The following is a 24,195-nucleotide window of genomic DNA, read 5'->3' as shown; positions in this document are numbered from 1 at the left end:
GGAAAGACACAGAGAGAGTCAGTCTGCTTTTTCAAAACCGAAAACAGGAACTTTTCATCAGCAGGAACCTTTTCAGGAACTCAGTTTATCAGTAGCAGGAACTAAGGGAACTCTGGGAGGCGACTTTGAGACGTAGTGGTGTCTAGAAGGAACTTTTCGACCACAGGAACTTTTTCCAACAGCTAAAAACTTTTTGGGGAACAATGTGCTTTTCAACTGCAGGAACTAGAGTCTAGATTTAGTTCCGGGTTGACTGATCTAGCCCTTGAAATGGTTCAGTCTGAGGAGTCGCACCTTCCAAAGGTTTAGAAACTCAAAAAGACAGAGCCTGCATGCCAGCAGAGACCTATTAGCGGCCTTTGTTGTTGTCTTACTGCCCTCTACTGGTCTGGAGGTGAAGCGCAGGTATTTTTTTTTTTTGTCCCTGGTCTGATTTGTATCATTTTTACTGGACTTTAGGCTTTGGTGGACAACAACCATTTCCAAAGGACAATTAATTTTTGGGTGCAGGATTCTAAAAAGGATCTTTCACAACAGGAACTATTCCCTGAAACCAGGAACTTTTTTAAGAACAATGCACTTTTCAACTGCAGGAACTAGAGTTTGAATTTAGTCCTTGGGTAGTTGATCTTCCCCTTAAAGTGACTCTGTACTTTCCAAAGTCCAGGAACTTAAGGGGACAGAGGCTCCAAGCTGAACGTCCACGTGCCAGTGGTTGCACTGCCCTCTATTGGTCTGGAGGTGAAGTGCAGTTACTCTTTTTTTTGTCAGAGGTCTGATTTGGATCATTTTTAGGGGCCTTGGGGCTTTGGTGGAAACACAGGACCATTTAGTTCCTGGTATAACAGCGCCAGGAACTTAAAGGTATATTATAATTACTTTAATCAGCGTTGGGAACCTTTAACTCTTTGAAAAAAAGTTCCTGGAACTCTAAGTTCTGGGTATCTTTGGTGGAGTGATTTCAGACGAAGATATTTTTCTATTTAAATGATCAAGTGATTTGTTTTTAACGGTGAGGTGGACGTGGTGAGGCTGCAGCAGTGACCTCTGACCTCTGACCTTTGACCTCTGTTCACCGTCTGACCCAAACTGGAACCAGGACAGAAACATGTTTGAGCTCTGACTCTCGACTTTAAAGCAATTAAAACCATAAAACTCTGATCAGTCGCAGGATTCAGAGCACAGAGCTGGAATTCATCTCAGAGATTAGATTTGGCATTTCGCAGAAAGAGCCTCAGTGTGATGAACTTCCTCTTTTGTTTGGGACAGATTCTGGACTCGATGGCCCGACTTAACCCCAGAACCATCAGACGATGAATCCAGTCAGATTCAGCCTCTCAGTGTTTTTCTTTCCATTAAAGTGAATCTATTTCCCCTCCGTCCAATCAGACGGAGCGTCTGTGGCTGGTCATGAAACCACGTACTGTCCTCTCCCGAGTGTCCGATCTCTGGCTCCGGCTCCGGTCCCGCTCCGAGTGAGTTCACAGCCTGGACTTTGATCTCAAATGGCGTGTAGGTTCCCGTGTCGTTGACCTGAAACGGCGGCCCGAGAACGTACGCGTGCTCCCAGTGCACGCTGGACCCGTCGGACTTCCTCCATGACACCTTGTACTGGAAGTCCTGCCCGTTGTGGAAGCGTTTTTGCATTTCCTGCAGAGACACAGAGGAGCGTGAGGAGTGTGTGAAGCGTGTGTGAAGCGTGTTTGCGCGATGCAGCAGGACTCACATCCCAGGTTATGGTCAGAGTCTTTGGGTCGGTGGACTCACTGCGCACGTTTTCAGGGTTTCCACTGGGAGCTGGAGGACACAGACCACAAAACAGGTGTTTAGCTTAGCTTAGCATACTTTATCCTTTTTCTTTTTAATCTTCATAAAACAGTTTGTTTTTTTTATTTGTTCTTTTTTTTTTTTTTTGCCAAACTGTATTATGTTGTAACAGAATACGACCACCAGAGGGCAGTATCTACATTTGGAGCACCGGTAAAACCAGCCCTTTAAATGCTGCAAAATAAAAGCCTTGTTGGAACAGCTGGGATTCTGCTAAGTGTGCTTTTAATGTGAAAGATACTCAGATACTCAGACACAGATGCAGATTACGACAAATTTAAGGGAAACCTCCTGGAAACCCAACCAAACAAAGTCAAACTGCACATATCTACCACTCATAAACTGGTGAGCAGTAACGATGTGACTGAGAGAAGATCAAGAAAAACATTTTTTTAGCCAGAGAAATGGAGATTTTACTTCAAGAACACACAAACAGCTGTTATCAGTGAGTCAATCAGGTAAACAAAGAGAAAGAGAAAGTTCGGCGATCTTAAACAGAGTAAATGTGTGTGGTGTTTCCGAGCGCACAGTAGAAAACTTCAATAATCCAGACAATTGGACTCAAGTCTAAGGCTGTATTCAGAGCAGAAAAGTCCTTTGGTCCACTTGTTTGGTCCGGACCAAAAGCAGACTTTATTTTTTTGGTTTGGTGCGGTTCGTGTTCAGATTGTACTTTTTGCAAGTGGACTATATTCTGTAAACACATCCAGGTGTGTGAGGATCAGTGCTCTCATTGGACAGCACTGACAAAGGGCGGCACACAGAGCACAGACCTGGAAATGGAGGTAAACGTGTGTGTTTGTGCTCTTATTAGAGCTGCTAAATCATTTTCAGTTTCAAGAGCAGCTCCTTCAAAGCAGCTTAACAACACCGTTTACAATTTAGGAACAGGAAGACCAATGATCGCAGCAAGGAGGCGCTATGCTCTGCGTGTCCTGACCCACAACATGCTAGCAACCGCGTGGCTAAACAGAAGACGGAGGATCAGGTATGAACCAAAGACGGTTAGGTTACGGTGGCTCTATAGGCCCAAAAGGCGCATGGATCCTGTAGTTAGTTTGGATGGACCTTGGTTTGTATTCAGACCTGCACCAGAGAACCACGAACCCCACCAGAGTTCGTTTGGAAGTGGACCAAGACCACCTCAAAAAGTGGGTCTGGGTCCGGTTGTTTGGTCCGCACCAGGGTTCGTTTGTGTCTATTCACACCTGCATGAAAAGTCCGCACCAGCGTGGGAAACAAACCCTGGTCCGTTTAAAGTGGACCAAACAGTCCAGGTCTGAATACGCCCTTAGAGACAAATTTGACGACTTCCAACTCGACTCGACTTGAGACAAGCTGAGTCGAATGACTCGTTGCATGTTCGCCACGCTATAGGTTCACACTTTGATTGATTGATTGATTGATTGATTGATTGGAGTCAGGTGTGTAGCGAGATCACAAGCACGCAAGCAGCCAATGGGCACACAACACAGTGCTGTTGTTAGCTAATAATGGCGACTGCCCCCGAGCCTGTAGCCAGTTCTGCTGCTCCAAAAAACTCCCTCTCCAATAGAAAAAGGAGGAACACTCAATGCAAGATATGTGACGCTAAAATACAGGAGAAAGAGGGAACAACGTCCAACTTTGGTATTTTGGTATCTTTTGACATTTACTTTAGGAAGATCAGGTTTCTCTTTTCAAGACATAAACCTGAGATGTAACCACTGACTCGACTCCACAACAGAAGAACTTGAGACTTGCTTTCGACTTGGACCAGATGACTGATGTGTTTACTGATAAAATCAGTGATATGAAAGCTGCTTGGAGGAACAAGCGCCGCAGCAATGCCCGAGGTATCTCCATGAGTAACTCCAAAAGCAGTTAATGAACTTCAACATTTCACCACACGTGTCTTGGAAGGAACCAGACGTATAAAAGCAAAAAATGAACCAAACTTGTTAAACTGACGGCAGCGAGCCTCAACTGTTTGACTCCCTTATTTCATCTGTTCACTGAAAAAAAAAGTCTCCTAAATCTAAAGTTGCTGTACGGCTCGCCATCGCCACCTTTCCAAAAGATTGTCGCGCAATGTCCGCCCTCAAACAGCTGAACAAGCTACTACAAACAGTCCAGGAACACGTCGTCCCGATGGCGGCAGAGTAAGGCCCCGTTTACACGACGCCGAAAACGGTCGATTCTGCAAACATTTCGTTGCGTTTTGGCCTTCCATTTAGACAAGACCACGTTGCGTTTTCAGTGAAACGCAAACTTTTGAAAACGCTCCCCAGAGTGGAAAGATCTGAATCCACTCCTCCGTCCGGCTTCGTGTAAACAGAGCGGAGCGTCTCAGGGTGAAACGCTGACGTCACCGCATGCGCACTCGCAGTTTTAGGTGAAGGCTCCGCGCTCAGCCACATTTCCAGTTGAGCCAGTAGTTGGCGGTAATGCGCGTTATGGTTGGATTCCCGACCGTCTCACACAACAAAACGGCAGAAAAAGAAAAAACAGAAGAGGAGACTTGTCCTCCTGGAGTCGTATGAACGCGGATCGTTTTCACGCCGTCCTCATGTAAACGCGGGTGGCTTTTGAAAACGCAAAGGAAGAATCGTTGCGGGAGTCTCCGTGTAAACGGGGCCTAAGTATGACTGCGTCGCTCTGCACCTACCAGCAGGTGGCGTGCTGCGGTGCTCTGAGGGCAGACTGGGCTCGCTGTCTCCCAGCTCGTTGACGGCGATGACCCTGAAGCGGTACGTCCCGTACGGGTGGAGTTTGAGCTGACGGTGGTTGAAGTCTCCGGGAACCGTCTCCAGCACCTCCCACTTCCACTTGGCCTGCTCCGAGTGCTGCTCCTCCTGGACCTCCACCACGAACTCTGACAGAGGGAGACACGGGGAGGTTAGAGGAGCGTCCTGAGGAGCGTCCTGAGGAGCAGGGAGCGGTCAGACGTCAGCCTCCTCTCAGTACCCATGATGGGGCTGTTGTGGGCGCTCCCGGGGATCCAGCTCAGGGTCAGGCTGTGGTCCTCGATGTCAGACAGGGTCAGGTCTTTGGGGGGGTCGGGCCGCGCTGAGGGGGGAGACACACACTGTGAGTGTTCAACGTCTGCTCCTCAAGATCTCACACACACACACACACACGCTCGCTTACACACCTACTACAGTGATGGCGCCAGTGGCCTTGGCGTTGTCCAGGTCGGTGCTGACCTCACAGGTGAACTGTGCGTTGTCTCCTGATTGGACGTTCATCACTTTCAAGGTGCCGTTTTTAAAGATGGTGTATCTACGAGAGACACAATCAACATGAGAAACAAAACAACAACAGGGTGTGTGTGTGTGTGTGTGAGTGTGTGTGTGTGTGTGTTTACTTGTTTGGCGACGGCTCCAGCAGCTCGTGTCCGTTCTTCTTCCACTCGATCTTGAATTTGTCGAGCTGAGGGTCGACGAAGAAGCCGCAGTGCAGCAGAGCGTCGGTTCCTCGGAGCACGCGGACGTCCTCCGGGCTGGTCAGGATGACCGTTTGATCTGTAACGAGCGGGAAAACACCACCCAAAAAGTTTGATCCGAACCCCGTCTGATGAGCGCTTCACTTTCACCATCTCTCGGCAGTCTTTCCGTCTCCTGGATCAATTTAACGTTTTGAAGCTAATTATCTCAGCGGATCAATCTGGAGCCATTTAGGGATAATTACCTACTTTGTGGCCTCATTCGATGTTTTCAGGAAGTTTCTGTCATTTCCTGTTAATTCTTCAGAGACTCATCCAATAACTCAATAACCTCTCTTAATATTCATCTCTTTGGAAGAAGGGCGATGGTTTTATTGGAGAAAACACATTTCCTGTTCCAGTCTTTTAGCAAAGTTTCCACCGTTCAACCACAGAAATCTTTTAAAGGGGACATATCATGTTTCTCCTTTTCACTATGCCAGACTAGGATGCCTGTAAAACATTTCTGCCCTCAGTACAAGTCATTTAGTTCCTTCATTGCCCCACGATAGCGTTCTCAATATCCTCATTTTAGGCCATTCTGAAGATCTTGTTGAAACGCTCCGTTTGGAGAATGACCTCCAGTAACCTCGCAACGTCACAGCCCTTTGTGCTCTGATTGGTCAGTTCTATCAGAGGGGCGGAGGGGGTAGAGCCAGGGGGCGGTTTTTGCAGCATGGCAGTATTTACAAAATCACCATATTAGATGGAGCAGACTGAGCGAGTTTGCTGTTTGCCAAAACTTCCCCGTAAGGCATTGATAGCACTAATAAAATGGCAGAGTGTAGGATACGTCCTTTTGTATTGGACCCTGAGTCAGACCCAGACGGTTCTGCAGCTCAGGAGGAAGAAAATCCACCTGGACACAGATCATCTCAGGACGCTTCAGTGTGGTGAGTCAAAGCGGTACTGTAACATGTATAGTTTATACGTGGAAATATAGGCAGACTTCACCAATAAACTATTTCTATAACAGGGCTCCATCCTGCTCCTTCACTTTTCTCTGTCTGTTTTATCCATCATGCTGAAAGTGTAGTCTAAAGATCGCCTCTACCGTCAGTTCCTCACTATGTTATTACCGCAGCATTATTGTGGTCCAGGTTCACAGTGCATGTCAGAACAAACATGCAAATATCACAGTCTCACAAGTATTACCACGTCTGCTAAAACTACAGTGTTTTAACTGCTAATTCACCATGTAAAGCCGAGCTGCTCAGCAGAGCAGAGTCCCTGCATCCAGCACTCAGTCAGTCGCCTCTTGGTGGGTGTATCCCTCGGTGGTGGTTGTGTGACTAACTGACATCACAGAGGAGGAGCTGCTTTATCAGATTACTCCAATAAAAAGAAAGGATCTTCGTTCGTCACGAAGGTCGAAATCTCTCGGCCAAATGTCAATGACCTATTTTCAGAGGCATCAAATCTCGTTCTAGGATATCAGAAAAAATACAATATCTCATTTTTTGAAAATTCAGGGGGTGAAAGGTCTTGTTTTCAAATTTATTATATTATATGTAAGTATTAAATCAGGGATCAGCATGATATGTCCTCTTTAAAGGAAGTGATCATCAAATGTCTTTGGTTTAAAATAAGTAAATAAAATAAATATCCAAAGAAAAAAGGTCTTTCAAAGCCCAGATGTCAGAGCTGTGGTAGACCAGCAACTCTTGTGTTTTGTAGAGTAAAATTAACGTTTTTTTGAATGCACTTTGAAAGGTTTATAGGGATTTATAAACAGATATCTCTGGGTTTAAAAAAGAGCGCTCATCCATCACAAAAAGCCTGGTGCTATCAAACCAACGAACGGAGCGGTAGACCAGCAACTCCTGTCGTCAGCATGGTCAAATAAACGCCTCTGTTTTCAGTGGAGTTTAGTGGATTTTAAGGAAGCAATCAGCAACTGTTTCTGGATTAAAAAAGGGGTGTTTACTAATGAAAAAGGTCAATAAAAATGCATTCACTGATGCGACGGTAGAACAGCAACTCCCGCCCTTCATGAGGTTAAATTGTGGATTTTTTTAACAGAGTTTGGTGGAAGTCATCAGAAGATGTTTATGGTCTGAAAAAGTTTTTGCCCAGTTAAAAAAATCTCTACAAACACACATCAACTGATGTCGTGGTAGACCAGCAACTCCTGTGTGTGTGTGTGTGTGTGTGTGTGTGTGAGACTCACTGAACACGTCCAGGTGAGCTGTGATGCTGATGTTGGTGTTGTCCACGGAGCAGGTGTAGGAGCCGCTGTCCTCGTGGCCGGACTTGGAGAGCCTGATGGTCCCGTTGGTGAGCAGGGACACGCGAGGGTGGGACAGCAGAGGGCGCTCCACCTCATCCAGCCTACACACACACACACACACACACACACACACACACACACACACACACACACACACACACATATTGATCTCCAGACGTCGATACAAAGTGCTGCTGCAGCTCTGCCTTAATGAGTCGCTGCAGCGTAACACACACAGACATTAAGACAGCTGCAGCAGTTAAACAGCGTTACTCATTCACGGCTGAGGGCGGAGACAGAGGGCGGAGAGGGCGGGGTCAGTAAATGATGAGAGGAGACAGAGAGCATTATGGGAACAGATCTCTTCAGGGTTTGACAGTCAGTGGTTAAAGTCCGTCCAGAAGCCGGCGTCAAAGTCTCTGAACGAAGAACATTTAATTTCTGATGATCACTAATAATTATTAGCATTAATCATTAATCATTTTTAGCATTCATCCATGACACAAGAGAATTAAAAAAAACTTAAAACTTATTTCTGAAACCAGAGCATGAGCTGAAGGACGCTCTCTGCGTGCTGTTTGACGGTGAAACCACCAGAGGGCGCTGCTCTACATGACATTACTCCATAGATCAGCTCAGAGTGAAGAGATTTAAAGAGAGAATCATGGATCCTGACTCAGTTTGTTTATTATCTGTCTTAGAAAATAAGATGAACACTTTATAAAATCTCTACAGACTCAAATTCATCCCCTTCTTTTTCTTTTTCTTTCTTTATCTGTCTTTATTTACTTTCTTTCATTATTTGCCGTCCTCTTTCTGTCCTTTTTCACTCTGTATTTTCTTTCTTCTGTTCTTAAGTTTCTTCTTCCTTTTTAATATTTTCACTTTTCCTCTTTTCTTTTTATTCTCTTGCCCTGTAGAGATTTTTTTTGTCTCAGTTTTCTCTTTGTAATTTCTCTTTTTACTCTTCTCTTTTTCTGTTTATTAATTTTCCTTTTCTTCTTTCTTGCTTGTTTATATTAATCTTTTTCTTTGTGTTGTTTCTTTATTTGTATATTTCCTTCTCTCTTTTCTTTCATATTATATTCTTTTCTTTTTCATTTTTTCTTCTTGTGTTCATTTTCTCTCATCCTTTTTTCTTGTTGATTTAGTGTCTGACTCTTTTTTGTATTATATTTATTTCTTATTATTTCTTTCATTGTTTCTTTTTTTTTATCTTTTCTACTGTTTTTTATTTATTTTTCATGTCTTTTTTTTCATTGTTTCTTTCATTGGTTTCTGTTACTTTACCTTATTTTTTTATTTTTATTTATTTTTATTTTTTCTTCCCTTTTTCTTGTTTTTTTTCTTTGTATCTTCCTTCTTTCTTTTCTTTTTATCATTCTTAATTTTTTTTGTCTTATTTTTTTTATTTATTTAGTTTTTGAATTCTTCCTTTTATTTTTTTTTCTGGCTTTTTTCTTTTTCGTTCTTTCTTACTTTCTGTTTTCTCTTCTTTTTTTGTTTTTGATTTAATGTCTCACTTTTTCTCTCTTTTGTTCTGTTACGTTTTGTTTTATTGTTTCTTTCCTTTGGCTAAGTCTGAATTCACAAACTCTCTTTGAATCAGTGACGTATAAATCGGATTGGTTTGGTCTTTGCTGGTTTCATGATGATGATCTTTGTTTCAGTTTCATTAAAATCAGCTGACGTTGATCGTGTTCAGATTGTGAAGTCAGAAACTTTTTATCCACGTCCAGAGAGACGGGGAGCGGGTCCAGAGCGTTTCTTTGTTTAGAAATGTTTAAACTGGTTCAAATATCACAGAGTGATGATGATGATGATGATGATGATGATGTGATGATGATGATGATGCGTCTCTCACCAGGTGATCCGAGGTTTTGGCGAGCCGAAGGTCTCACAGTGCAGCAGGACGTCTCCTCCCTCAGTGACCCGGTACCTGACCCCGTCAGAGGACAGGATCTGAGGCTCCAGCTCTGCAGCACACACACACACACACACACACACACACACACACACACACACACACACACACACACACACACACACAGAGTCATGAGTCCACAGTGTGTTGACAGTAGTGGAGGCTGATGGTGGCGGCGGCGGCGGTGCTGAACATACCTACGACGTGCAGGAAGGTGTTGAGGAGGATGGAGCCGTGTTTGTTGGAGGCTTCACACTGATACACCGCCGTGTCTGAATACACCACGTCCTTCAGGATCAGCACGCCGCCAGACACGCTGCGGCGAGGCTCGTCGTCCACTCCTACACAGGAGGAGGAGGAGGAGGAAGAGGAGGAAGAGGAGGAGGAGGAGGAGAGGGGGAGGAGGAGGAGGAAGAGGAGGAGGAGGAGGAGGAGGAGGAGTGTGTGAGTTTGTCAAAGAGAAACTCTGAAAACAAAGAAAGTTTGAGCAGGAATCCTTCGACCAACCACAGAAGCTGCAGCTGCTCCTCCTCCTCTCTCCTCTTTCTCTCTCTCTCTCTGACCTTCCTCTCTTTCTTTGTCTTTCATCTGTTTTCCTTCATTTCTTCAGTTTCCATCCTTCATTCATCTCTCCTCAGTCCCTCAGTGTCACTAAACCGCTCTGACATTTATCATCCCTCATTCTTTCCTCTTTTCTTCTTTGTTTTACTAAATTCTTTCCTTATACCTGTCTTTTGCCTTCCTTACTTTTTTCTGCTGCTATCTTTTTTCCTTCTCTGCGTCCCTTTCAGACTTCCTTTTCTTCTTTCTATCCTCCTTTCTTTTTCGTTTACTTTATTTCTTTCTCATTTTCAGTTTTCCTTGTTTCTTTATTTCATTTCTATTTAACTCGTTTCCTCCTTTTGTTAGTTTTTCTTTGCTTCTTCTCTCTTTGTTTCATTTTCCCTTTTGTTTTGTATTATTTGCTTTTTCTGTCTCCTGTATTCACTTTCATTTTCTCCTCCTCTCTTTTTTTTTCTTTTTCTAATTTTATTTCTTCCCGTTTCCTTTTTTTATGTAGTTCTTTTTTTGCTTCCTTTTCTATCGTATCTTTTTCGTTTTTTCTTTTTCATTTTTAGACTTCAATCTTCTTTTTCCCTCTTTTGCTTTCAACATATTTTTTCTCTTCCTTTCTTTTCATTTTTCTTTTACCTTTTTCTAGACTTTTACCTAGTTTCTTGCTTTTTTATTTCTATTTTTCCTCCTTCCATACCGTTTTATTTTCCCCCTTTTTTTATTTAGTTTCTGACATTTCGGTTTTTACTTTTTCTCCTTCATTTTATCTTTTTCTTTCTTTTCTTAATCGCTTTCCCTTTTTTGTCTCTCTGTCTTTTTTCTACCAATTTTTCATCCTTTCTTTAAAAAAAAAATCTTTTCCTTTTTTGTCTTTCAGTCTTTTTAGGATTCATTTTCATTTTTTTCTTCCTTTTTTTTCCTTTTCTGTTTTTGCATTAAATATTTTTGTTGTTCCTTCTTTTTCCTTTTTTCTCTTCCTTCAGGTTTTTTCCGGCTGTAGTTTCTCTTTCGCTGCAGACTTCCTGTGGTTTTTTCTTTCTCTCTTTGTTTTATTTCTTTTTTCTCTCTGACCCAAAGATTTTCTCCTCTGTTTCTGTTTTTATTGGACAGCGTGGACACAGGAAGTGATCTCACTGTCTGTGTGGCCGTGTTTCCGTGTGGTCGTCCACCACATGGACGTAGTGAGACGTCTTACTGATTTAGAGGATCTCTGTGAAACCTGCTGATGTCAGAGTTAAAGATGGCGGCGTACCCGTGATGGGCTCTCCGTTGATCCTCCAGGTCACGGTCGGGGTCGGGATCCCCTCAGCGAGACACTCCAGACGCACGGTTTCTCCAGGAGCGTAGATCAGGTTCTGCGGCGTCTTCACCCAGTACGGCTCCGCTGCAGGGGGACACGGAGAGACAGAGACAGGAAGTGGATCAGAGACAGGATCCTCAGAGATCTGACCCACAGCAGGGACCACAGGGACCAGCAAAGACCAGCAGAGACCAGCAGAGACCGCTGATCGTCTGTGGGTTCTGGTCTCTCCGTACCTTCCACGGAGACGGTGAAGGAGTGGGACGCCGAGCCGTGGCTGTTGGACGCTCGGCACTCGTACTCGCCGTCGACCTCCTCCGTGATCCGGTCGAAGCGCAGCCAGCGGTTGTGGTTGTCCAGCTGAGCGCCCGTCCTGTCCAGGCTGCCGTCCTTCTTCTTCCACTCCACCTTCGGGGTCGGTCTGCAGAGGAGGAGAAAGAGGAGGAGGAGGAGGAAGAGGAGGAGGAGGAGGAGGAAGAGGAGGAGGAGGAGGAGGAGGAGGAAGAGGAGGAGGAGGAGGAGGAGGAGGAGGAAGAGGAGGAGGAGGAGGAGGAGGAGAAAGAGGAGGAGGAGGAGGAGGAAGAGGGGGAGAGATTATCTCAGGGTGGATGGTGGAGGGAGCAGATGTCGATGGATCAGGAGAGAAACAGGAAACAGAGGATGATGATGATGATGATGATGATGATGAAGATGATGATGATGATGATGATGATGATGATGGTGATGATGGTGATGATGATGGTGATGATGGTGATGATGTAACTTCCTGTTTCCTCATTGAGACCAAACTGAATCGACTCATTTATCATCGTGACGACTCTGAGGAATGAGGAGGAGAAACTCCTTCCTGTCTCCTTTGCTTCCTTCCTACCTCCTCCATGTACCCTTGCTTCCTTCCTCCCTACCTTGCTCGGCTCCTTCCTGACTTTCTTGCTCCCTGTATTGATTGCTTCCTTCCTTGCTTGGTTCTTGTTCTTTCTTTCCTTGCTTCCCTCCTCCTTTTCCTCCTGGCCTCCTCCTTTCCTACCTTGCTTGCTTCATTCACTCATTCCTAGCTTAGGATCTTTGCCTCCTCTCATGTTACCTTCAGTGTTTGATTTCTTATCCCTTCCTTCCTTCCTTCCTTCTTTCCTACACTAATTGCTTCCTTAGTTTCTTGCTTTCTCTTTTCCTCTTTTGCACATTTGCTTACTTCCTTCAGTGCTTGCTTCCTTGTTCCCTTCCTTCATTGTTTCTTTTCTTTTTTCTTGTCTGCCATGCTTGCTTCCTCACTGTCTTGCTTCCTTCCCATCTTGTTTTCCTACTACTCACCTTGTCCCTTTGCTTCCTTCCTTTTTAGGTTTCTTCCTTGCTTCCTACCTTAATTAAAACCTTTGCTTCCTCCCTTCTCTCCTCTGTTCTTGTGTGATTCCTCTATCTTTCCTTGGTTCCTTTCTTCCTATCCTTTCCTCTTTCATGTTACCTTTCTTACTCCCGTCTGTCAATCTGTGCTTTCTCCCTTCCCTCCTTGCTTCCTTCTTTTCTTTCTTTCTTTCTTTGCCTTCTTCTCCCCTATCTTTGTTTGTTCCTTGCTAGCTTTCTTGCTTCCTTGATTATTTTCTTCATCCTTCCTTCCTTCCTTCCCATCTTGCTTTTTCCCTATATTTCTTTGTCCCTTTGCTTCCTTCTTTCCTCCCTTTACGGTTTCTTCCTTGCTTCCTTCTTTTCTACCTTGCTTGCTTTTCTTTTATAGGTTTTCTTTCTTTCTCTCTTTTTTCTTTCTTCACCTTCTTCTTCCCAACCTTTGCTTGTTCCTTGCTAGCGTTCTTGCTTCCTTTATTTTTTTCTTCATCCTTGCCTGGTCCTTGTTTCCTTGTTTCCTTCCTTCCTTCCCTCCTTCCTTCCTTCCTTCTTTTCTTGCGTTCTTTTTTTTTCTTTGTCCCTTTGCTTCCTTCTTTCCTCCCTTTACGGTTTCTTCCTAGCTTCCTTCCTTGGTGCCTTTATACTTTCTGTTCTGTTCTTTTTATCCTTGCCTCCTTTCATGTTACCTTTCTTGCTTCCTTCTTTCCTTCCTTCTTTTTTTGTTTCAGATCAAAATATTCTGAATCCTGATCCTGATCCTGCCCTAAAACTATCCTGACATGTTTCCCTCACACCGCCCCCTAATGGAGAACATGTTCCTTGGTCTGACGCAGAAAACTGACGCTGATCGTCAGGGATCAGAGACACCTGAGGGACAGGCGATGATGATGATGATGATGACGATGATGATGATGATGATGGTGTGTGAGGTGTTGTGGATCAGACTCAGGGCTCAGGGTTTGGGCTCAGACTCACAGGCCTTTGGGGATACACTCGAGCGTGACGCTGTGCTCCCTGAGAGCCAGCACGGAGGAGTGCGATCCCTTCGGCGTGAAGAGGTGCGGTTTCTTTTCGTGCGGCACGTCGTTATCTGCAGACACGGGGCAGGAGGTAAACGCTCAGACAGGTTTGGGCTGAATTTAGAGAAACAGACTCAGGATCAGCGCTGGGACTCACTGTGCCGCACGGTCAGGGAGACGGAGGTCTCGGGGAGGATGGTCCTGGCGGCGGGGTACTGCGCGTTGCAGATGTAGTCGTCTCTGGTGTCGCTCCTCAGGAGGTTGGCGAAGTACAGGTTTCCGTCCAGGCCAACCAGCACCCTGTCGCTCTGCTTGATGTGGTAGAGCTCTGAAACAGGACGGGCAGAGTCAGACAGGAAGTGACAGACGCTTGGCGTGGATTTTAGAGAGCGCCTCCTAAACGTGCACCGGGGAAAACGGCGAGGGAGCTCAGAGTCTGTCTAACGCGCCGCAGTATCGACTTTCCTGAGTGAGGGAAACAGAAGTGACAACTTAAAAGGCTGCGTTTGATGAAACAGGCGGAGAGCGATGGAGACGCAGAGTGAAAAATAAAAATATAAAGAGCCAGAAAACATCAGCGCAGAGTGCTGCATTCATTACGCTGAGTGGAAACGCTCTGCAGTGCAGTGCAGCGCCGCCGCCGCGACGCTAACCGCTCCAACAGGAGGAGCTGCTGAGATGACGAACAACACAGAGCGTGTGTGTGTGTGTGTGTGTGTGCGTCTGTCAGGCTGAGTCACAGCAGACGGCGAGCACGCCATGGCGGGCAGACTCACTCTTGTCCATCCAGTGGATGTGGGGCGGCACGGAGCTCTTTGGGGGGCTGCAGGACAGGACGATGCTGTCTCCCTCGTAGGCTTCTTTACGGATCTTATGTTGTTTGAGGAGGACGGGCTGAGCTGGAAGACAGAGACACATTATCAGGCCACGCCATCATCATGTGGGTTAAAATGACCTTTAAGACCATTTCGAGATGCTAGTCCAAGATTTTTCAGACCTCAACGAGACCTTGAAGTCGTTCCACCCTGAGCTGGCGTTGGTGGAAAAAGTGACGATAAAAAACTCTGAATTTCTCTTCTGAGTTTGATTAAACAAATCCATCCAAAATAAATCAGCATCAAACCAACACAGGCTGAAGCTCCTCCATGCTAACACGCTAGCTGCAGAGTAACATGTCGATGTCGGTCTGTTTGTCTTCCTACTGCCCTCTGCTGGTCTGGAGGAAAACTGCAATAACTTTTTTTTTCTAAAGACTCACTTTTTCTTATAATCCTCACAGCAAACAGTGGACAGCAGAGACTTTTTCTTTCTTTATAAAAGTTTGTTCCTGGAACTCAGAGTTTCTGGTACTCCGTGTGAAAGCACCATCAGCCGTTTGAAAAGAAAGAGACTTTTTTTCTTTGCTTTTTTTTTTCGGAAGGAATTTTATCAAGGATATAGAGACTTTTTGAGGAACTGTGTGACTCAGCCACACACAGCACTGCCAGCCCATCAGTCCTTTTCTACGGTGTCGTTTATGTCTATAATTACTGCCCTCTGCTGGCCTGGAGGAGAACTACAAGTATTTTTTTATTTATTTTTATTTTTTTATTTATTTTTTTAAGTTTCTCTGAACTTCACTGGTCTTATTCTCACAATCTTCTCAGGCCAACAGTCGACAACAAAAAACATTTAATTCCTTCCTTGAAGAGAATTTTGTGCCTGGAACTTTTTCCTCACTTGTACTTCTGGCTGAAAGAAAGAAAGAAAAAGTTTTTTTTATTTTATTTTTTTATTTTTTATTTTTTTTCTGAGAAACTTTTTAAAGGACAAGGGGATACCTTGTTTGTCTCCTTCTGTAGTGTCATTTTTGTTTTACAGCCTTGGTATCTTAGTATCTTTTTTACTGCCCTCTACTGGTCTGGAGGAGTAATGCAATCACTTTTTATTTTTTTTTTATTTATTTATTTATTTTTTATTAATCTAGACTCACTGGTTTTATTCTCATCTTCATCAAGAAACAACAGTGGACAACAAATGTTTTTCATTCTTTATAGCAAAGTTTGTTTCTGGAAACAAAATTTTCCCGTACTTATGTGTGAAAGCACCTTCAGCTGTTTTAATAAAGAGATACAAAAAAAAATTCTTCTTCTTTTTCCTAAGAGATTTCCTTAAGATTATGTGACCCAGCCACACACAACAATGCCAGCGTGTCTGTCTTATCCTACGGTGCTGTTTATGTCTCCTGTTGCTGCCCTCTATTGGTCTGGAGGAAAACTACAATCACTTTTTTTTCTTATTTGAGTTTCTGTAGACCTTACTGGACTGATTTTCATGATCTTTACGAGACAAATGGATAGAAAAAGTTTTTTTGTTTCTTTGTTTTGCTTTATCCGCCTGGAGAAACTTTTTCAGGGACATGGGGACACCTTGCTTGTCTCCTTCTATGGTGTCATTTTTGTTTTACAGACCATGTATCTTTCTTTCTGCCCTCTGGTGGTCCTGGTAAAAACTGTAATAACCTTTTTTTTTTTTTTCCTCTAAGCTTTTCTGAACCTCACTGGTCTGATTCTCATGATCGTTATAGAACAATAATGGACAAAAAAAAACACTTTGTTCCTTGAAGAGAGGTTTGTCCCTGGAACTTTTTCTTTCCTTTTACTTCAGGCTGGAAGAAAGAGAAAAAATAGTTTTTTGTTTTGTTTTTTTTTTTTGTCTGGAGAAATTTTCTTAAGGACATAGGGACAGCCTTGTACAGCCTTTGTATCTTTAGTTACTGCCCTCTGCTGGTCTGGAGGTGTAGTGCTGTTACTTTTATATTTTCTCCAGATGTAACTGATCTGTTTTGCTGGATCTTTACAGACTCTGGGGGGACCACTGAAGGCCCCAGGAACCTTTAGCTCCTGAAAGAGCAGGAACTTTTGGGTTGAAAAGCTCCGTTTGTGTGGGGGGAGTCAGGAAGCTTTAAAGACTGTCGATGACTGTTACCTGACGACCTGGTGCTGACTCTGGTCTCTGCGTCGTGTTCAGGAAACGATGCAGGGATCTGCTGCAGTCAGTCTGCAGTGAGTCAGTTTTCCTTTTTCAGCTTCACAGTCTGTTTGTTTTTTTCAGCTGAGGTTGTTTTCTTCAAGCTTACTTCACAGTTTTGATCCCTGCTCTGAGAGGAGGCTGGCTCTGCAGGATTTACCCGCTCACAGTTCCTGATCTGACGGCGAGGAGGGGCGTGTGTGTGTGTGTGTGTGTGTGTGTGTGTTTCAGAGGATGGACTCAGCTCAGACTTCCCAGCATCCCCTCATGAACCCTCTCTGTGAAGCGGCGTCACGGCTCCGTCTCCAGGAAGTAGTTGCCGGGGCAACGAGAGATGAGAGAGCAGAACAGGTGGCCCCGGTCAACCTTGCTGAGTCATTAGAGCGTGTGTGTGTGTGTGTGTGTGTGTGTGTGTGTGTGTGTGTGTGTGTATGTGGGAGGGAGAAACAGAAAGGGAGGCTGGGAGGATGTGTGTGTTACTGTACGGCGTCCATCATAACATTTCATTCATGGGATTTCATGAGACAGCAGCAGAGTGTGTGCAGATGTAAAGTGTGTGTGTGTGTGTGTGTTTATTCTGAGCTTTTCAATCCACCACCCTGGAGGACGCGAGTTCAGGTCTATAAAGTGTTTTTGTGTCAGACTCACTCTCCACGATGACCTGTACCGTCTTCGTCATGGCGGTGCCGTGCGCGTTGGAGGCGTAGCACTGGAACTCGCCGTTGTACACGTCCAGGGTCTCCCCCTCTGAGGCTTTCAGAGTCCCTGATCCTTCGAGCTGAGGCCCAAACGTCTCCCCGTCTTTGAGCCAGCGGAAACTGAAGAGAGGAGGAGACAGAGCTTCATCATGTGACCAATAAACACCTGGATAGGGCGAAGGTTCGGCGTCTGGCGTCTGAAAAAAAAGGGTCGAGGCACAAAACGAAGACTTGCTAACCCCTGCTCCAACAAGATATTATTTGAGTTTTGTTTCCTCTGTTGACGATAACGTTTGTCTTCTTGTGTCGCCCAGCCCAAACTGAGGCGGCGTGAAAACAAAGTGACCTTTAACCACCTTTAACTTCAACCTTCAGTCTGTTTGTTTTCTTTAAAGGAGGGTTAGCATCTGTTAGCCATTTTAGCGCTACAGACCATAAAACCAGAAGGAGAATTTATTTTAATCTCTACTTTTTGTGAGGAATAAAACTATATATATTTTTTTAATTAATTTATATTTTGGGGGTATTAAAATGTAATTGTAAATCGTTTTATGGTATTCCAATTCATTGATTTAAATAAAATAAACTTTATCTTTATGTCTTGTTAATAAATGTTTTATTTTATTTTTATTTTAATTTGTAAAAAAGTATTATTTCAGTTTAATTTAATTTAATTTTGATTAATTTTATTCACTGATTAAATCAATTTTATATTCTTTGTATTTTGATTAAATTTTGAATCATTTTAAAATATCTTAGGTCATTTTATTATATATAAATAAATTCAATTTTTGAGTAATTGTATTAATTTATTAATTCAATTTTGTATTATTCTTTTGCTTTTTTTAAATTTGAATTATTTCATTATATCTTCATTAAAAAATGTTTTTATGCTCTGTTAATTTCGTTAATTTCATTTAAATTCATTCTGAAATGTAACAAATGCAAGTAAAATAAATAAAAAGTAGAATAAATTGAATCAAGACGTATCAAAAAATTAAAACTTTAAAATAGTTTAAGATTAAATCAAATTATTTCAGATATTTCAATAGATTAAAAGTATCTAATATTTGAAATTATTTCAAGTTTTCATTTTATTTACTGATCATTTTATTTATTTATTTATTTATTTTTATTTAAATTATTTTATATTATTCTTTTATTTCACTGATTTTATGCTATTTATGTATTATTTTTTCAAGTCTTTTTAAACCTCTCCTCACAAACTGATGTTATCTACGGTCCTTGTGTGAAGCCTTTTCAGCTGAATGTTTGAACGTATAAAAAATTATTTTTGGTTCAAGAAGAGTTTTGTTTTCCTGAGCTGAAATAAGAAATGTTGAACATTGGGTCAAATAAACATTTTTTTCTTAAAGTTTGGACTAAATCTAAGCCAGTCTAGTCAAAGTAAAAACTGTCGAATTAGACTAAACATGAGTCACATTCACCTGATAAAGCCAGAAAAAAGCCTGATTTCAGGATGCTCATTTATTTGAAGAAACTTAACTTACAGATTTTTGACTGATTGTCTTAGATTTCAGTTTTTGCAGTGTGTTCTGTTAAAATCTAGAAAAAATCGGTGAGATCATTTTTCTTAAAGCTTCACGTCGTCATAACGACCAAGCAGGAAAGAAGAATCTGAGCGTTTAGCGTTGGTTTTTTATGGGACATAAAAAGAGATGGAGTATCAGCCGCTTTGTTTCTGACAGGGAAATAAAATCAGTATGAAGACGTAAAGAGGAGCAAGGACAGAGGTCAGGAGAGGAGGGAGGAGAGGAAAGGAGGAGAGGAAAGGAGGAGGGATGATCCTGTTGCTGTGATTTCATTAGAGGAACATTAACCACCGACAGAGGCCGGAGGCAGGAAGAGGACACACACATGCATGAGTCTCGTTTGTCAATTATACACACACACACGGACACACACTCTGGGTTAAACACTCACACACACAGACACACACACACACACAGGTCTGGGCGCTGTACGTACGTGGGCGTCGGGTTACCGGTGGCCTCACAGAACAGAGCGATGTCCTCTGGGAAAAAAGCGGTGTGCGACGACGGCATCTCCATCATCTTTGGGGGCTGAGACACTGAGAAACACACACATTAATACACACACACACACACACACACACACACACACACAGAGTCATTTAATGCCTCACACACTGCAGCAAATACAGAACTAACAGTCATCTGTGTTTTAACATTTTCACCTCAGCTACAACAACAACAACAACAACAACAACAACAACAACAACAAACGGTCTGATGAGCCGTCACTGCTCGTTTCCCGGCTTCCCAAACTCATGATGAAGTTCTTAGAGGAGCTGAATAATTCATACAGAGTGATTTCTGAATCAAATTGAATGAAAACAAACAAACAAACAAATGGAGCTCTGCAGAAAATAATAACGGACGGTGACTCTCACAAACACAGCGTTCACAGCAAACCACGGAGCGGAGCCGTCAGCAGAGCCAGGACTGAGGAGCAGGACGCAGACAGAGACACACTTTTTTTTGAGGATGTTTTTATGTTATGATGTGTTTTTTGGCGGGGCTACTTGTTGCCTCTGCTGCTGTGGTCGTACACTGGACAGTAACGTATGTAAGTTCACCTCCAACTCTCAAACCACCAGATAGTCTGTTTCTCTGGGTCAGTTTGTTCAGGGTCGGGTGAGGACACTGTTTTCTGCAGAGGCGGGTTAGGGCCAACTTTGATGAGTAACATTGAAAATAAAGTCAAAATGAGGAGAAAAAAAGTCAAAATAGCCTGCCCTGATGTTTACCGGTAGTCACAGGTGTCAAAAGTATTCATTTTCATTACTCAAGTAGAAGTAGAGATAGAAGGGTTTAAAAAGACTTTTATAGAAGTTGAAGCATCAACTTGAGCTTTTTACTTAAGTAAAGGTGTAAAAGTACTGGTTTCAAAACTACTTAAAGTATAAAAGCAAAAGTGATAAAAGGGTAAAAATGTCACTAAGGACAAAAGCTGAGGCCGTCCCACAGGAGCATTAAGCACACTCTTAAAGCCGTGATGACAATGAAGTTTCATTTTCGTTAAAATGTTAATGTTGGAAAATTTGGAGCTGGTGTTGATCAATTCTCAAAATGAAGGCTAGATTGATTTTAACTAATTAGTTAACCAAAAAGGAAGAACTTCACAACGCCTCATTATTCCATCTGACCACAATCCAATTCACTCTATCTCAACGGTAAAATCTATTTGGATAGGTTTTTATTTTCTGTGTGGCTCTGTCAGTGTCCTGCTCCATAGAGGGCGGGGTCTGTTAAAGGAGTTTGAGATAATAAAAGTAAAGACGTAAAAGTTCACGTCTCCACTTTTATTTTCCAATATTTAGACCAGAAAAAAAAAAAATCTCCACAACAAACCAAAACAACTGAAAAAATGTCAAACCCCAGTTTAATCCCCAGTTTTTCCTCACTTATATAAAGACATGCAGGAATTTGGGTTAACCAAGACATCGTAAAAAAAATCATTGAATATTTAATGTAAAAGCTTTAAAAATGTAAGAGGGACAAGCTTCAGATCCGTCTTTCAGGCTTGTTTCACTTTTTCAGCTCCTTCCTGTAAAACACCCAAAACTCAGGACTTCCTGTTTCAGAGACTGATGGTTAAACCACTCAGAGCTCAGTGAGGACACAGACCTGCAGTACGGGGCACTGAGTGCAAATAACAACAACATTTCTCCATGTTTAGCTCTAAAACATCACGTTTTCTGCAGATTTAAAGAAATATTTGTGAGATATATTCCTCAAATATTATATTCAAATGTCAAATGCTATTTATTAATGTTATAAATGAATTTCCCGACTTTAAATATTTAGCTACATTTCTAAATATTTAGCTAGGGTTCTAAACATTTAGTTTCATTCAAAATCTTGAGCAAACAATTCTAAATACGAAGTCAAGATTTCTTAATCTTGAGGTACAATTTCAGAAAATTTAGCTAATGTACAAATTCACACTATGGCCCGCCTGAAAGACCAAATAAAAGTTGGAGGAAGCGATCCTGCCAAGTCAGATAAATCAGCCGTTAGAAAATAAATGAACTAAGTGCTGTGATGGGGCTGATGAAGATCTTGTGGCCTATGAAAATGCCTCTTTAAGAAACTTCACTGTTCTTAAAGAACTGTCTCTTTAAGAACACATGAAGGCTCTTTCGAAACTGTCTCTTTAAAAAATATTAAGGCTTTATGGAAATATATCTTTAAGAAACATCAAGACTTAAGAACTGTCTCTTAAAGAAACATTGACTTTAAGGAACTGTCTCTTTAAAAAACATTAAGGCTTTATGGAACTGTCTCTTTAAGAATCATTAAGACTTTAAGGAGCTGCCTCTTTGAGAAACATCAAGACTTTGGAACTGTCTCTTTAAGAAACATCAAGACTTTAAGGAACTGTCTCTTTAAGAAACATCAAGACTTTGGAACTGTAGCTTTAAGAAACATCAAGACTTTGGAACTGTCTCTTTAAGAAACATCAAGACTTTGGAACTGTCTCTTTAAGAAACATCAAGACTTTGGAACTGTCTCTTTAAGAAACATTTAGGCTTCTCTGGAACTGTCTCTTTAAAAAAGTTCAAGACTTTATGGAACTGTCTCTTTAAGAAACATCAAGACTTTGGAACTGTAGCTTTAAGAAACATCAAGACTCTTAAGGATCTGTTATTTTTAAAGAAAAAAAAGTTTTCTTCTGAACTTTTTTTAAGAAACCTTAAGACTCTTTAAAACTGTCTTTTTGAGAAAGATTAGTTAAATATTTAGAAATCGTACCTTAAGATTTTAAAGTCTTGATTTTATATTTATCTTGAAATCTTTGATCAACATTTAAAAATTTTAACCAGATATTTGAAACCCTGGTAAGTATTAATAAATCTTTGTTTAAGATCTAAAAATCTTTGATAAATATTTAATCTTCGCTTAATATTTACAATGAAACTTAGAAACGTAGCTTAACATTTAGAATCAGGACATTAATTTATAACATTAATAAATAACTTTTAACATTTAGATTTAATATTTGACAAATTTATCTCACAAATATTTCTTTAAATCTGCAGAAAAAGTGATGTTTCAGCGCTAAATGTGGAGAAATGTTGTTTGTAGTGTGTGTAACTTTACAATCGGCGCCCCCTACGTGCAGAGGACAGACGGAGGACAAGCTGTCAGCGACACAACAACACTCAGACTGAAGAGACGGCGTCCGTCAGGGAGGAAGGACACTTACTGTTAAAGGCTTTATCTGCCGTCCACGTGAAAGCAGGAGAGGAAGAGCAGAGGAAAGACTCAGACAGAGGCAGGAGGAGAAAACAAAGTGAGGAAGACTCTGGAGGAGGAGGAGGAGGAAGAGTTTATCTGGTTATAAATAACAAACATGATCAGACTGAAGCCGCCTTTCTCTCTCGTTTCTCCGCCTCAGACACGAAGGCGTCCTGGATCAATTTACATCTTTGTCCTTTCTGCCTGTTTCTTCACCTTCATCCTCCTCAGTCTCTGATTTCCATCCCTCTATCCCTCTCTATCTCTCTATCTCTCCATCTCTCTATCTATCCCTGTCTTCATCGGCCACACCCAGAGGAGAAGGTGTTTGAAGGTCGAGCTGGACCCTCCTCCCCTCCCCTCGTCCTCTGGGAGCGTCAGGGGCTCAGCTTTCTGACCTTTGAACTTCACCTCCAGGGTCAGAGGTCTCTCCAAACCTCATAGAGAGGATCAGAGTGTTTGTTTTAGAGCCTGAGTGAAGCTGTTTAAAGGAGGACTTTCTCTGAGTGAAGACCACATCCAGCCCCTTTCAGACGGAGATTACTGTGGATCGATTCACGCTAAGCTGGAAAACCACAGCGTTAGAAAAAGACAAATTATGTCCTTTAATGAGAGAGTTATCTTAGGTTAGGTATGATGTTCCTGACGAGGTTTTCTTTTGTATTCCCTCTTTAAGCCACGCCTCTGTGTTTGTTTTGAGCTTAATTTAGCGTCTATTCAAAGACGCCGTTAGCCTCTGGCTTCAGGTACCTCTGTCTGTTTCATGATGAACTCTGGTGTCTGATCTTATTTCAGCTTTTGATTTATTGCGCCCATTAAATCTGTAAATTGAGACACCTCTATTGTGCCCTTTAATGATTTATGGTTCCCATTTTTTAGCATTTAAACATAAAGTTAAGCCTTTTCAATTTGTTTCTGTTTTGAGGAACCCTTTGGAGCTCTTTCTAGAGAAATCTACAGTGGGGAAAATAAGCATTGAACACGTCAACTTTTTTCTCAATACATTTTTTTCCAAAGTTGCAATTCAAAGAAAATTTCTCCCAGACATTGGTATGAACTCAAATAATCCACACATGAAAAGAAATCACAACGTTCAGGTCCATAAATAATGATTATGGTGAATTAAGTACGATAACACAGGAAAAAAGTATTGAACACATGGGCTGAGCGTCCATAGAGGTCATGGCATTGCCTATTGTTTTCTCTGTAACAATTGTACCTGCTGCCTCCAAGTCTTTCTGGAGCACTTTCAGGGTGGTCCTTGGCTGGTTGAGTCCTCTTCTGACTATCTTTCTGACTCCCTGGTCAGAAATCTTCAAGGAGCTCCTGTGCGTGGCCTGTTGATGGTAAGGTGGTGCTTCTTCCACTTGGGAATAATGGCCCCAACGGTGCTGACTGGAATATTCAGGTGCTTTGATATAAGTCTGTAACCAGTTCCATTCTGATGCTGAGCAACAATCAGGTTGTGAATGTCTTCAGAGAGCTCTTTGCCTTTACCCATCATGAGGTGTGTCGTATTTAACTGCTTGGTGAAAAAAACACCT

General features: G+C 42.4%; 1 protein-coding gene across 1 annotated transcript in view; it reads right to left on the bottom strand.

Annotated features, from left to right (window-relative positions):
- The window catches only part of LOC141799846 (neural cell adhesion molecule L1.1-like), a 71,670-nt gene that overhangs the window by 12,828 nt on the left and 34,647 nt on the right, over positions 1 to 24,195 (bottom strand). Inside the window, exons 3-18 of the mRNA XM_074682234.1 lie at positions 19,356 to 19,458; positions 17,317 to 17,486; positions 14,436 to 14,558; positions 13,817 to 13,987; positions 13,616 to 13,730; positions 11,536 to 11,720; positions 11,252 to 11,383; positions 9,642 to 9,785; positions 9,385 to 9,496; positions 7,461 to 7,621; positions 5,174 to 5,330; positions 4,961 to 5,088; positions 4,774 to 4,875; positions 4,475 to 4,681; positions 1,727 to 1,797; positions 1,425 to 1,650 (exon numbers count right to left, since the gene is read on the bottom strand). Of these exons, the coding sequence (XP_074538335.1) occupies positions 1,425 to 1,650; positions 1,727 to 1,797; positions 4,475 to 4,681; positions 4,774 to 4,875; positions 4,961 to 5,088; positions 5,174 to 5,330; positions 7,461 to 7,621; positions 9,385 to 9,496; positions 9,642 to 9,785; positions 11,252 to 11,383; positions 11,536 to 11,720; positions 13,616 to 13,730; positions 13,817 to 13,987; positions 14,436 to 14,558; positions 17,317 to 17,486; positions 19,356 to 19,458 (2,307 nt within the window). The remainder of the gene's footprint in view (positions 1 to 1,424; positions 1,651 to 1,726; positions 1,798 to 4,474; positions 4,682 to 4,773; positions 4,876 to 4,960; positions 5,089 to 5,173; positions 5,331 to 7,460; positions 7,622 to 9,384; positions 9,497 to 9,641; positions 9,786 to 11,251; positions 11,384 to 11,535; positions 11,721 to 13,615; positions 13,731 to 13,816; positions 13,988 to 14,435; positions 14,559 to 17,316; positions 17,487 to 19,355; positions 19,459 to 24,195) is intronic.

Source organism: Halichoeres trimaculatus, unplaced genomic scaffold, assembly GCF_033239565.1.
Source record: "Halichoeres trimaculatus isolate MK-OKI-2021-1 unplaced genomic scaffold, fHalTri1.1 fHalTri1_scaffold_11, whole genome shotgun sequence".
In the NCBI taxonomy this organism is placed as follows: Eukaryota; Metazoa; Chordata; class Actinopteri; order Labriformes; family Labridae; genus Halichoeres; species Halichoeres trimaculatus.
The sequence above is the reverse complement of the archived record's forward strand: the minus strand, read 5'-3'. Positions and strand labels throughout refer to the sequence as shown.